The sequence below is a fragment of the Bos taurus genome, chromosome 2, assembly GCF_002263795.3.
Source record: "Bos taurus isolate L1 Dominette 01449 registration number 42190680 breed Hereford chromosome 2, ARS-UCD2.0, whole genome shotgun sequence".
Classification (NCBI taxonomy): domain Eukaryota; kingdom Metazoa; phylum Chordata; class Mammalia; order Artiodactyla; family Bovidae; genus Bos; species Bos taurus.
In genome coordinates, this window is record NC_037329.1 from 115,730,327 (window position 1) to 115,745,403 (window position 15,077).

Below are 15,077 nucleotides of genomic sequence, written 5' to 3' on the forward strand. Positions count from 1 at the left end.
CCCGAATTTATAGACTACAGAAGGTCCTTTCATAGCAAGACAATTAATAAAAGTTAAAAAAAGAGATTTAAACATCAATATATGATGCCTTATTCTATTTATGGTTTCATTTTCAGCAGTAGAGCACTGGTGGGCAGAAGAATACAGAAGAAATGGCATGTCATGTACAGGCACAAAGAGAACAAGGGCGGGCCCTGAAGTTATGTCAAAGAATTTCAGGAAAGCAAAAGCATTTGTGACCATGATTCGGTTTTCAAGTTTTTTCAATATGTGGATTGTCTGCAGTGGCTGGGGTGTCTTGTTGGCCCAGTTCTTTCTTTCACCTCGGCCGCAGGGTCTTATGAAATTAAACAGTTTGTGATGTGACAGAAAGGAAAATATCCAGTTACAGCCCTTGAGTGCACACCAGTGAGTTCTAGGTCACAGAAAGACGAGGAGGGTTGTAGGAAAGACTTACCAACAGACAAGCCCAGTTCCAGTAAATGCTACCAGCAGCTCAGCAAGCCACATGGATGCTGCAGCAGCAGGGGCAGCAGCTGGTGTAGCAGCCAACCTGGTAGCATCTGCAGCTGTTGCAGCTGCCACAGCCACTGCCGCAGCCACCACTGCAGCCACTATCACAGCCACCACAACTTCTACAACCACAGGTATCCGTAGAGAGGACTCAGGAGAAGAGGGAGGTCTGATGCTTGGCTCGGCTAAGGGGCCATTAAATAGTCCATCTGGGGGCTTGGCACATGGTATGCAGTCACTTCCTTGTTCTTTTGACCAGTTTTTATGGCAGATGCTTATTTCCAGTTTGTTAATACCTCCATGGATGCCTGGAACTTGATTGTTTTCCAGTTTTAGCAAAATTCACTTCTACTTCACAAATCGAATCAGAACTGAAATATTTAATAAGACATTGTGTTTTCCCAGTATGACTGCCTGAGCATGCAGTTCTCCTGCTGAGTATTAGATGGTCTAAGTCAAGGCCAGCCAAGCTTTCCCTCTGCTCGTACAGATTAGTAAGAGCCTCACAGAGGAAAGAGATCAGTTCTAATCTGATCCATCTTTTAGTCTGCCATTCTTAGATACATTTTATGTACATTATGTCATCCACTCACCCTTAACAAACTAAATTAGATATATAGAGTCCGTTAAAATGGAGTTTTTAGTCAAATACGCCTAGGAAATGCTATATATTATGTCTCCATTTGGGAGATTGACAAAGCATCCCAGAAATAATAAATCCTGGAGGGAAAAAAGCCCTTAAAAATATTAGTATTCAGCAATAAAGAAATTTCTTACTCATAGAATAGAAATGTAATTTAAAAATGAACACCTTCTGAAGAGCAACAAAAATTGTAATATAACAGTGAGTAAATCTAATGATATGTAAGGATCTTTATGGAGGAATTTATTAAATGTTGAAGCACACAAAAAATGAAATGAGGAAAATAGATTCATGAATGAAAGTCTCAATAGATAAAAGACATTTTAACCATCTTGCCCGCTCTAAGGGATGCCTGTGTATCTGGTAGAACATTATTTCTGGGTATATTTGTGAGGGAATTTCTAGAGGAGAATTGTATTTGAATCAGTAGACTGAATAAAGAAGATCCATCCTCATGGTTAGGGCTTCCCGGTGGCTCAGTGGTAAAGAATCCACCTACCAATGCAGGAGGCTTAGATTGGGTCCCTAGGTTGGGAAGATCCCCTGGAGGAAATGGCAGCCCACTCCAATATTCTTGCCTGGAGAATCCCCTATACAAAGGAGCCTGGCAGCCTATGACTCATGGGGTTGCAAAGAGTGAGACATGACTAAGTGACTGAGCATGCACACATCCTCATAATGTGTGTGCGTGTGTGTGTGTGTATACACATGTGCGGAGAGAGAGATGGATAGACAAATACAGATACAGATATTTTAGGGGAAGTGATAAGTCAACAGATACATAGATAAAGTACAAGGAGGCTATAAATTAAGGGGTTACAGAGAACAAAACTTGACATAGGAGAAGCTCATCTCCATTCATTTCAATTCAGTAGTTGCTCAGTAGTGTCTGACTCTTTGCGAAACCATGGAATGCAGCATGCCAAGCCTCCCTGTCCATCACCAACTCCCGGAGTTTACTCAAACTCATGTCCTGCTTTTTAATATGCTGTCTAGGTTGGTCATAACTTTCCTTCCAAGGAGCAAGCATTTTTTAATTTCATTGTTGCAGTCACCATCTGCAGTGATTTTGGAGCCCCCAAAAATAAAGTCTGTCACTATTTCCACCTTTTCCCCATCTATTTGCCATGAAGTGATTGGACCAGATGCCATGATCTTAGCTTTCTGAATGTTGAGCTTTAAGCCAACTTTTTCACTCTCCTCTTTCATTTTTGTTAAGAGGCTCTTTAGTTCTTCACTTTCTGCCATAAGGGTGGTGTCATCTGCATATCTGGCCATACCTGCAAGCTGGCCCCTGTAGCTTTTAAATATCTCCACTAGTTTTTGAGCACTGACTTAGGGTCCGGCACAAAATGTTCAAAGTCTGTTTCATCCCTTCCCAGCCTCAGATCTGAAATCAGTCATTTCTCCAAAAAGTCTGTCTCTTTTATTGCAGATTGGTATTTAAACTCCAAGATCTAGGTGCTAGGTGCGCTCACTGCTGAGGTGGTTTTCAGTGCTCACAGTTCAGCTGTAACACAACACAGGTGTTCTTACACAGCATGGCACTCTACAAGATCATGTAGTAAAAACCACGGGGCTATGGGATTGGGGAAGAGCACTAAAAAACTTCATCAGTGACTTGTTTACAGAGTTGAAACAATAAAAATTGTGCACAATTTAACACGTTATATGTTTAAAAAGTATAAATCTTATAATAAACAGGTCTTTTGTTTGTTCAGTCAATAAGTCATGCCCTACTCTTTTGTGACCCCATGGAGTGTAGTCTACCAGGCTCCTCTTTCCATAGGATTCTCCAGGCAAGAATACTGGAGTGGGTTGCCATTCTCTTCTTCAGGGCATCTTCCCGACTCAGGAATCAAGCCCACATCTCCTGCATTGCAGGCAGATTCTTTACCGCTGAGCCACGAGGAAAGCACAATAAATATGGTACTTTACCTTGAAAAAGACCTAAAGTTTGCTTTTGGAAGTGGCCCTGAGAAAGGTTGCAGCTTGTGTTATTGTCAAGTGGTGCAAGAGGGTGTATCCAAAATGGGAGGGAAAGTTGTACTTGCCGGTGTGGATGAGTGATGCTCTTAACTCATAGGACACACGGGTAGCTGGTGGTGGTTTGAAGTGTGTGTGTGTGCACGTGTTGGCTGGGTGCAGCTTTTTGCATTTACCTGGTGTTTTTCAGGTGCAGAATCCCACAAAAACAAATGCAAAATTTGCATTATACTCAAATCTTTCCCTAACACGTCTATCTCCTTGGAACAAATATTTTTTCTGGCTTTATTGAGGTATAATTAAAAAATCAGCTGTTGTTTATAGTTAAGGTATAGATGTGATGATTTATTACATGCATATATTATGGAATGATTACCATAACTAAGTTAATTAATACATCCATCACCTTGCTTGCCTAGTTACCTTGTGTGTGTGTGTGTGTGTGTGTGTGTGTGTGTGTGTGGAGAATGCCATTCACGGTGGCAGTGGTGCTGATAGCCTTAACTCCTGTCTCCTTCATCTCCTATGACAACAGCATTTCCTCCTATTTTCCCTGCTCTCATTCTTCCCTTCCTTTATTAGAATGTAATGGAGCTACAACCAAAACAGGTGGGACAAAAAGGGCATCTTTAAAAATGAGTAGAATTTGGATGGTGGAAGAAGGCATTTTCAGCTAAAAGCATAGCCACAAGGGAGGTACGGGAGTATAAAAGGTCAAGGTGTGACCATGTGGCTGGGGTGTTTCTTTCATGGGAGAAAAAAGGTCTGCGTCACAGGTGTGATCTAGTGTTGCCCTGCCTTCGCCACCTTTGCTCTGTTGACACTGTTCCTTCATGTGTGTGTTACGGCCTGAGTCCTGCCTGTTTCATTGTTTTTGTCTCTGTTTCATTTCTGTCACTGGCTGCAGTTGGAATCACACTCGAGCTTGGCTGCTCTGCTCCAAGGTCAATGTTCAAGAGACAAGGGTTGATGGAAAAAGAGAGATACTTTATTTAGGAAGTAGGCAACCCTGGAGAGATGTTGCACTAGTGTCCCCCAAACCATCTTCAAATTCCCCATTAGGGGGAAAAGGGAAAATCTGGAAGTTTCAGGGGAGTGTGGGCAGGGACTATGTGCAGAACAGCATGGTCAGCTCCAGCAGTCATCCTGAAACTCACGTGATGGTCAGCGTCATCTTGCTTGTTTTAAGTGCAGTTGATCTTTAACTCCATGGTTGGTCTGTGTCCATTTCCTTGAGGCTAGTTCTTGGAAATATGTAAGCCTCAGATTCTGTACTGCTCAATATGGAGCAGCTTATGTCATGGCTACAGTCTGGTCGTCATGAAGTTAGCCTTTTCCCTCTGGTGGTAGTTTTAGTGTCTGCAGAACTCAGGTATTTGCATCAGACCCTCTTATCTATGTCCTTCATGTAGGAACTAAAGATTCTGTGACTCTGTGATATGGCTGATCTACTGTTTAAATTGTCACCAGTTCTCCTGACCCAACTGCTATCTTTTTTTACTACATGTTCACATCCTTCTAATCATTAACTCTTGAAGGCCTGGGAGACTACAGCTTTTCTATATACAAGAGACAGGTGGAGGACATGGGGTGGGGGTCTGTTCCAGGAAGTCTTAAGAACCTGCTCACTTACATTTGTAAGTGTTTAGTACTGTGTTCAGTACCTAGTGCTTGTACCATGAAGATTAACTATTATTCCAGAGAGTGAGTGAATGAAAGTCACTTAGTCTTGTCTGACTCTTTGCGACCCCATGGACTATACAGTCTATGGAATTCTCCAGGCTAGAATCCTGGAGTGGGTAGCCTTTCCCTTCTCCAGGGGATCTTCCCAACCCAGGGAGCAAACCCAGGTCTCCCGCATTGTGGCAGATTCTTTACCAGCTGAGCTACAAGGGAAGCCCAAGAATACTGGAGTGGGTAGTCTATCCCTTCTCCAGCCAATCTTCCTGACCTAAGAATCGAACCAGGGTCTCCTGCATTGCAGGCAGATTCTTTACCAACTGAGCTACCAGGGAAGCCTGTTAGTAATGGTATTAATTTCCAGCCTTCCTCTTTTTTGATTGTCTTGGGTCCCCCTGGAACTCTGGACAGAGGATTAGGCTGTAAGGGTCAATTGAAACCAGATTGTTGAGGGCATTGAATGCTCTGCTGGTGAGTCTCAGCTTTAGACAGAGACAATCACAGGATTGTTGAGTGGGAAATGCATTAGAAAATACTGTTAGAAATGCTGTTAGAAAATGGCAGCATGTGGTAACTAATTTAATATAGAAGCATTAAAATTCCATAAAGTAGCATAAAGATATATCCTTGATGAAGCAAAAATCAATAGTTGGGAACATTTTTACATAGGTTGTTTCCACAGGGAACTAAGTTTCTGAATCTTTGCTCTAGCAGTCCTTGAAGTGTGATTCTAGGATCTTTGGATTATCTTCCTTTTTCAACTGCCTGTCTTTGTGAGGCTGAGTTTTCTTTATTTGCTTCAACAAGAACAACATAATACGATGGAGTCAACACAGAAGTAGATGTGACCGCCCAGCCAACTCTAAGCCATCTTCTAAGCCAGACATGAAAGAGATCAGCAAAAATGTAAAACAAATGCCACTGTGCTCAATAAGTACTTTTCTTTGTTTGGAAAGTATTTTTGTCCCCAAAATGTGTTATTTTATGTGAGCAAGTAATGGGATTGTATTGTTATTTTAAAATGAATTCATAATTAAGTATTAACAATGTCTTAGGATTAATTTCTAATATAGTCAGTAGCAATAGATACCAGTCATACAATAAGAGCTCTTTGGGGTCATAAGTGCTTTTTAAGAGCATAATGGGTCCCAAGACCAAAAAGTTTGAGAACCGCTGTTCTACCCTTTCCATTCCCTGTGGTCAACGTTTTTCTAAATTCACCATAAGAATCTGAATTTGGGACTGTCCTGGGAGCTCTCTCACCTGAGGAGTGAAGGAAAGCAGAGCTTCCTAGCTGAGAGTAGGCTCTGTGGTCTAGTAGGTTTGCTCTGTTGAGAGTCACAGGACTCACTGAAGCTCTGAGAAGATCTACAGTCAAAACATCCGGTTAGCTTTATTTAAAAGGATTACTTTTCAAACATAACTGAATCTTTTTTTGTGTTGTAAGTTTTAACATCCTGTGGCACTAGTGGTCTACCAAACACATTTTGGGAAACCCAGTGTTGAGTATGGGATCTTCCCTGGTGTCTCAGACCGTAAAGAATCTGCCTGCAATGCAGGAGACATGGGGTGGATCCCAGGGTCAGGAAGATCCCCTGGAGAAGGAAATGGCAACCCACTGCAGTATTCTTGCCTGGAGAATCCCATGGACAGAGGAGCCTGGCCGGCCACAGTCCATGGGGTCGCAAAGAGTCAGACAGGACTGAGTGACCAACACTTTCATTTTCTTTTTTCAACACTGAGTATAGCCCTTCTCTAGCCAAGGATCTAATGTGAGTCCTGAGCTGACACTGCTGAAGTCAGCCATCAGAGGAGGGGGTCTTTGGGGGGACAGAGTTTCCTAGGGCTTGTGAAGTCTCATCTCATGGTGGTTTTGTCGCCTGCTCGATGATTAAGACTGGACATACATATGACTCATGCAAGAAGTATTAATTACAAGACAGAAATGTGAGGGTTAGGAAGTCCTGTAGATGGATCTGGGCTTCCTCACAGAGAGGGTGATTTTTATAATTTGCTGACTGAGTTCACCTTTTGCAATCAGAGCTTCTATCCCAGGTTAGGAGAAACAGACATATCCACTAGCTTATATATGTGTGGATCTATGGCTTTCAGACCAATGATGGCAACAGCCATGTTGAAAGTTACCTTCTTTATTTAAGGTTCTGTACTCACTTTCTCCTACTGAAAAGACCCCTAGGAGTTTTCTCTGGAGAGGTGACGGGAAATACATGGTTCCCCTGGGAAAATATTAGTGACTAAGGAAAACGCCAGTGGGAAGGAAGGTATCCCCAGTTCACCTATGCTAACACTGGCTGTATTTGAAAACAGGGGCAGGTCCTTTGCTAAATGCTCCCATTGGGTGAAACAAAGGTAAATTTAGCTAAACTGAAGAGATGTGACTTAATGAGACAAACGGTGTCTAGAAGGAAAATGAGCAGGAGGAGGAAGAGGTCTTCCTAGAGAAAAGGAAACAAACAGTTCCAACGAAGTGGTCACATGTCTTCCCTCTCCTGTCCCCAGGGCTGGCATATAAGAGTCCCCTCTGGCAGAAGGTGACATCTGACCTCCTTGTCCTCCTGAGTCTCCCTCCTCACCTCTCCTGAGTCCTCTCTACTGACACCATGGGCTGCTGTGGTTGTGGAAGTTGTGGTGGCTGCCGTGGTGGCTGCGGTGGTGGCTGTGGCAGCTGCAACAGCTGCAGATGCTACCGGGTGGGCTGCTGCACTAGCTGCTGCCCCTGTTGCTATGGCTGCTGTGGGGGCTGCTGCAGCGTCCCCGTGGTCTGCTGCCACTGCCGCACCTGCAGCTGCAACTCGTGTGGCTGCAGCGGTGGGAAGGGCTGTTACCAGCAGAAGTGCAGCTGCCAGAAGCAATGCTGCCACTAGGTGACTGCCCGGCTCCACCCAGGAGCTGCGGAGGACACGTCCTCTCCTACTGGTAAGGCTACTTCACCCTCTTCGGTCCATTTCTTTCCCGTAAAGCCTCCATCACCAGCTTTTCTTCTTCTCCTTTCTGTGTTCCGTGCCTTGTCTTTCTGAGATCTTCCTTTGCCCACAAACCACACATCACGGCAGGAAACAAATATACTGCAAAGAACTGATGACAAGATAGCTGGACGAAGCCCAAGTTTGCAGAGAACCCTCATTTACAAATAAACCCTAGGATATTTGATTGTGTTGTTTAATCTTTCAACCCATTCAGGCCCCAATTTGGGTCATTTTGGCATTTCCTGCCTGTGTGGATTCTTTTCCACTGCTGTGTGTGTACACTTGCTGTTTTATGCTGTCTAATAAAATGACTCAATGCCCAAGGAAAACTGTTCACTAGTCACATGTATCATCAGTCCCTTTGTTGGTGTGGTGTCTCCCGCTCCTGCTTGCAGAGCCGTTTATCAGCCGATTATGTGTGTTTATCAGCCCAGCCCCCTCTGATGCTGCCCCGTAATGAGTCTTTTCCTGGGGTCTCTCGGTGCTCAGACTCGCCCAAGGCTTTTCCAGGGTGGGGACTGATGTGGTGGGTCTTGTTTTCTTTTGTAAAATCTAGGAGGTGAAAGATGGGCCCCAGAGGAAGGCAGAACTCACACAGCCCCCCTACTCTGCAGAGCGCAGTGGTTTCTGAAGAGCCTGGGAATTCTTGGCCAGGGTGGCCAGCTGGAGTGCCGAGGATGGTTCTGCAAGGCTCTTGCTCTAGCTGATGTCCTTGGCCTTGCCTCCCACAGCAGTGTATTCTTTCTCTGCTTCTGTCAATTTTGTGCGGTAAACTCACCGGGCCAGCAAATTTGAGAAACTCAGCAGTGGCCACAGGACTGAAAAAGGTCAGTTTTCATTCCAGTCCCAAAGAAAGGCAATGCCAAAGAATGCTCAAACTACCACACAATTGCACTCATCTCACACAATAGCAAAGTAATGCTCAAAATTCTCCAAGCCAGGCTTCAACAATTTGTCAACCGTTGAACTTCCAGATGTTCAAGCTGGTTTTAGAAAAGGCAGAGGAAACAGAGATCAAATTGCCAACATCTGCTGGATCCTCAAAAAGGTAAGAGGATTCAAGAAAAACATCTATTTCTGCTTTATTGACTATGCCAAAGCCTTTGACTGTGTGGATTACCAAAAACTGGAAAATTCTGAAAGAGATGGGAATACCAGACCACCTAACCTGCCTCTTGAGAAATTTGTATGCAGATCAGGAAGCAACAGTTAGAACTGGACATGGGACAACAGACTGGTTCCAAATAGGAAAAGAAGTATGTCAAGGCTGTATATTGTCACCCTGCTTATTTAACTTATATGCAGAGTACATCATGAGAAACACTGGGCTGGAAGAAGCACAAGCTGGAATCTAGATTGCTGGGAGAAATATCAATAACCTCAGATATGCAGATGACACCACCCTTATGGCAGAAAGTGAAGAGGAACTAAAGAGCCTCTTGATGAAAGTGAAAAAGGAGAGTGAAAAAGTTGGCTTAAAGCTCAATATTCAGAAAACTAACATGATGGCATCTGGTCCCATTACTTCCTGGTAAATAGATGGGGAAACAATGGAAACAGCAAGAGACTTGATTTTTGGGGGGTCCAAAATCACTGCAGATGGTGACTGCAGCCATGAAATTAAATGACGCTTGCTCTTTGGAAGAAAAGCTATGACCAACCTAGACAGCATATTAAAAAGGCAGAGACATTACTTTGCCAACAAAGATCTGTGGTTTTTCCAGTGGTCATGTATGGATGTGAGAGCTGGACTATAAAGAAAGCTGAGCGCCAAAGAATTGATTGTTGGAGAAGACTCTTGAGAGTCCCTTGGACTACAAGGAGATCCAACCAGTCCAATCTAAAGGAAATCAGTCCTGAATATTCACTGAAAGGACTGATGCTGAAGCTGAAACTCCAATACTTTGGCCACCTGATGCGAAGAGCTGACTCGTTTGAAAAGACCCGGATGCTGGGAAAGATTGAGGGCAGGAGGAGAAGGGGACGACAGAGGATGAGATGGTTGGATGGCATCACTGACTCAATGGACATGAGTTTGAGTAAGCTCCAGGAATTGTTGATGGACAGGGAGGCCTGACTTGCTGCAGTCCATGGGGTCACAAAAAGTTGAATACGACTGAGTGACTGGACTTTACTTCTTCTTGTTAGTTTGGAATTGCTTATTACTAGAAGCACATTTCTATGTATCATCTATGTAGCCTGGCACATGACAGAGGTTCCACAAATATTTGTTGATTTGGTTTGCTTTTGCTCAAGTGTTTATCTTTTTAAAAAAAAAAAAAAAAAAGACTTTAAAGTTTATTATTATTATTGGCCACGTTGTGAGGCATGTGGGATCTCAGTTTTCTGAACAGGGATCGAAAGAAACTGTGCCCCCTGCATTGGAAGGGCAGAGACTTAGCCCCTCGACCTCCAGGGAAGTCCCTAAAGTGTTTATTGTAAGCAGGAAGTTAATTGATATATATGCTACACAATTGCCTATATTTAGATCAGCAGCACCTGGCTATTTTTAACTGGTATGCTTACACATCAGGAGCCATGCTTTATGTAGGCATTTGTGTTACTGATTAATGGGTCACAAGTTTGAATGCCCTGTGGTTTTCAATGACCTTTGTCATACAAGTTGGCTGAATTGGGTTTGGGATTGTTGTCTGTCCCCACAGAGTGGGGCCAAGCTGATGGCTCTGTATGTAGGTGAATTGAATGTGTTTTGATTATTGCCCAATATTTTTTCTGAGTTTGTGTAAAAAAATTCATGAAAAGCAAATAATCCATTATATGGCGATTGTTTGGAAGTCTAATTTAGTCTTCAGGTAATTATAGGGACTCCTGCATTCTTTTGCAATGCAAGGTGTTGTTAGGATTAAAAATGATGGTCCAGGATCCATGGGTGATCTTGGTGTACTCTGAGTCTTTATTTCTTTAGCCTCTATCTGCCTTTTGTCAATGTATAATCCTTCTATCACCTCTTTGACTCTCTGAAGTGTCCCTGACATACCTTTTTGCCACATCCCTCAGCTTTTGGTCTTTCCTCTAGGACAGTGTGCATACCCTCTTTATATGCACAAAATGGAAAGTCTCTTGAATAACCACACATTTTTATCAGTTCTACTCCCACTATGTCCCTGACACCAGTGACTGTCCAGCTTGAACTTCAGCTTCCCTGGTCTGGAGGTGCTGATGTGTCTGGTGAGATTTAGGGAAATGGTGAAGGGGGATTGCCAGGAGCCCCTTGAGATGAAGACTGAGGGGTGTTTAAACAAAAACAAAAGCAAGTAGTGTTATTTTATTTTTTCAATTGGAATATAATTGGTTTACGATGTTGTGTTAGTTCTTCTGTACAACAATGTGAATCACCTATACATATACATATATCCCCTCTCTCTTCAACCTCTATCCCATCTCCACCCCCATCACACCCTCTAGGCTTCACAGAGCACCGAGCTGGGCTTCCTGTGCTTTACACCAGCTTCCACTAGCTAGCTATTTTACACAGCGTAGTGTATATATATCAATCCTAATTTTCCAATTCATCCCACCATCCCCTTCCCCACTGTGTCAGAAAAGCAAGTAAAGTTATTTTAAAGGAAAGAAGTCAGACAGTGAAGCTTGAAAGCTATGACCAACAGACAGCGTATTAAAAAGCAGAGACATCACTTTGTCGACAAAGGTCCATCTAGTCAAAGCAGTGGTTTTTCCAGTCAGTTGTCATGTACGGATGTGAGAGTTGGACCATGAAGAAGGCTGAGTGCTAAAAAATTAATGTTTTTGAACTGTGGTGCTAGAGAAGATTCTTGAGAGTCCCTTGAACTGCAAGGAGATCAAACCAGTCAACCCTAAAGGAAATCAGTCCTGAATATTCATAAAGGACTGATGCTGAAGCTGAAGCTGAAGCTGAAGCTTTAATACTTTGGCCACCTGATGTGAAAAGCCAACTCATTAGAAAAGACCCTGAGGCTGGGAAAGACTGAGGGCAAAAGGAGAAGTAGGCAGTGGAGGGTGAGATGTTTGGATGGCATCACTGACTCGATGGACATGAATTTAAGAAAACTCTGGGAGATAGTAAAGGACAGAGGAGCCTGGTGTGCTGTAGTCCATGGGGTTGCAGAGAGTCGGACACCACTTAGTGACTGAACAACAACAGTGAAGCTTGATTTGATGTCAACGCCCTAGTTACTGGAGATCTTTTGAGTAGTCCAAGTCATGGAACTATAATAGTTGTATCCCACTATGGACTTGAACCTGACGGTGCAGAGAAAAGGCGGTGAGAACAATTCCCTATGAGTCACGGGGAGTCAGCATTTTGGGACCACATAACAAAATGTGGCAAAAAGTGGGGGCAGGACATTCTTTCCACTGTGGCAGAGTGACATCAGGGCAGGGTGACGTGCCGCAGATGTGGCCAGGAGTGTTACCATGGCAGCACGTACAACACAGCCTGGTAGCTGGTGACACTGGTGGCTGCAGTTTAGGACCTTCATCTGGTACCTGCAGGAGGTCACATCTACCGCGTATTTTCATGGTGTTTCCTGCTGAAAGGCCTCAGGGTTTTATCACCGCTGGCCTGGGAGACTGTGTAGGGTAGAAAATGAAGCAAAGGAAAGAGGCGGTCCACAGGACAGCTGAGTGTGTTGTGCTCCTGAGCACATGGACACCTGGGTTAATGGTTGTTGAAGCAGGAGGACTTTGAAGAGGGTGAGGAGACCCACTTGGAGCATAAAGGGGGATTCACTTAATTCATCAACCAATTGATCAACACATTCAACAAGTGTTTATCGGCCACTTTACTAAGTGACTAATAACAGGTCTGGTAAAACACTCTTTGCTACGCTTACTGTGACTCTGTTTTCTCTCCTGCAGTGATGCTCCCCTGGGAAATGTTCCACCCCCCAATTTACCGCTCTTTCCTTCCCTCACTTCCCCAGCTTCTGCCTGCTGGACGCCACACTCTATCTGGCCAGGACTGTTGCAAACATCTTTTAACTCACTCCCATGTTCAGTTTCATCTTCCCAAGTCCTGGTTTTGCTGTTAGTCACTTTCTTGAAACATGAATTGCATTTTCTGTTATTAAATTGGTTGCCTGGGCCTCTGCCGGGGTCCTAACCCAGGCTGGGATCCCTTGTCTTAGTTGGAGAGGTTCTTTTTCTGCTCAGATTTGCATAGCCAACAGTGAAACTGAAACTGAGATGGGAAGCTTTATTCAATGGCCAAAGAACGGAGAAATGGGGACACAGTACACATATTGACTTCTCAGCTCCATTCGGGCATAGGCACCATATAAATAGGAAGGTTGAGGTAAAGGGAGGGAATTGAGTAAAGAGAGGGAGGAATATTCATGACTTATCCAAGAACAGGGGTGTCATTGGGACCCAGAACTCAGGCAACACTACTTTTCAGTTCTTGTGTGGGTTTTTCCCACTGTTGCCATGGCAACTGCCAGCTGTCAGGGCACTGGTAGGAGTGTCGTTTAGTTTGTTAATGCATTACAGTGAGTGTGCGTGTGTGTGTTCAGTCGCTCAGTCGTGTCCAACTCTTTGTCACCCCATGGACTGTAGCCCACCAGGCTCCTCTGTCCATGGGATTGTCCTGGCAAGAATACTGGCATCGGTTGCCATTTCCTCCTCCAGGGAATCATCCAGACCCAGGACTGAACCCGCATCTCCTGTGTCTTCTGCATTGGCAGGCAAATTCTTTACCACTGAACCACATACGAAGTCACTCGGAGCGTTGAATGATTCCCAAGGTCCACTGGAAGTCTGGTCTTCCACCATCTTGAGCTTAGTTAGTTCAAGCCAGTTGCTTTTTTCTTTTTGAAGCTTCCTGTTTTTATCATTGAGCCTGAAACCCATTTAAGAACAGCTTGTTTCCATTCAGGGGCGGGGCAACAGCCTTGGTAATGTTCTCACCGACTTCCACACTTCCAATGAGTCTTCACTGTGGTACCCAAGGATCTCTCCCTTTTGACTGTACTTTGTCCCCAGATTCTGTTCTCACTGTTCTTAGCCTTCTGGGCCTCTCCCAAGTCCTATCCTGCAGGTCCCACCCATAGACCTATAGCAGCTGCTGCCTGACCACCGCTCACACTTTCCTGTCTCCAGTCTTTACCAAAGCTCTTACGTAGGAGGCCTTTCACGTGACAGTCCTCCTAGTCATCCCAGTTCTCCTTCTCTCACACACTTAGAATCAACAAACTCCAGACCTCTAAGAACATCTATTCTATTTACAGGGTTACTCTAGTTCTGGTCCCATTGCATCGAGATTTCTTTATATGCATTTTTTACAAGACAAAGAGCTTGTGGATTCATCTTGTTATGTTTTCATGGGCTTCCCTGGTGGCTAAGTCAGGAAAAATCTGCCTGCAATGCAGGACACCTGAGTTTGATCCCTAGGTTGGGAAGATCCCCTAAAGAAGAAAATGGCAACCCACTCTAGTGTCCTTGCCTGGAGAATCCCATGGACAGAGGAGCCTGGTGGGCTACAGTCCATAGGGTTGCAAGAGTTGGACATGACTTTCAGACTAAACCACCACCAAAAGTTCTCATAGTGCCATGCAGAGCCACTTCCTCGGATGAGAAGTAACTCAACAACTATTTATTAAGCTGATTACACTGCCTTCCTCTCAGTTTATATGAAGGGAAAGTATTAAGATGCATTAAAACAGAAGTTCATGTGCCCTTTTAATAAAAATAAACAAATCCAGAAGATTAGAGAGTTGGAAAGAACTGTTTACTAGCTGAAGGCATGAAAGAAATGCTTGTTCATCCTGTGTTTTCTGGTATAGTTCTTTAAGTAATTTTACAATTCTGTCTTTACTCTGTTACAGGAAAGAAAAACTACCAATATAACTACATTATAAAACGTCAGCCAAAAAATATCAGCAGAAATAAACTGGATGTTTTACACGGGGGTTATCCTGAAAATGTAATGACTAATGTCAGGTGAGTGTAGTCAGGGTTTAGTGGTTTTGTGTTTAGAGCACTCAACCAACTTGATTAACTTTCTGGCTTTCTAAGGAGTATACAGAAGGCATTTAAAAGACTTCTTAAAGTAACTAAAAACTAACTTGAAGAGAGCCTATGCTAAAGACCCAAATCATAACATTATTCCAGGATAATTACAAATTCCTCCCTCAGGGTCCCAAAGAGGGCTGAAGGGGCACCTGGGCTTTCCTCGGCTGTTTGCTGCTTGGACAGGCTGAAGGTGACCCATCAGTTCAGTTCAATTGCTCAGTCATGTCTACTCTTTGTGACCCCATAGACTGCAGGAT

General features: G+C 43.9%; 1 protein-coding gene across 1 annotated transcript; it reads left to right on the forward strand.

Annotated features, from left to right (window-relative positions):
• The first annotated feature begins 508 nt into the window (after positions 1 to 508).
• On the forward strand, positions 509 to 7,711 carry LOC101903691 (antifreeze protein Maxi-like). Its single transcript, XM_005203063.1, has 2 exons — positions 509 to 740; positions 7,404 to 7,711. The coding sequence occupies exons 1-2, from the start codon at positions 509 to 511 to the stop codon at positions 7,709 to 7,711; spliced, it is 540 nt and encodes a 179-aa protein (XP_005203120.1).
• Positions 7,712 to 15,077: the final 7,366 nt, after the last annotated feature.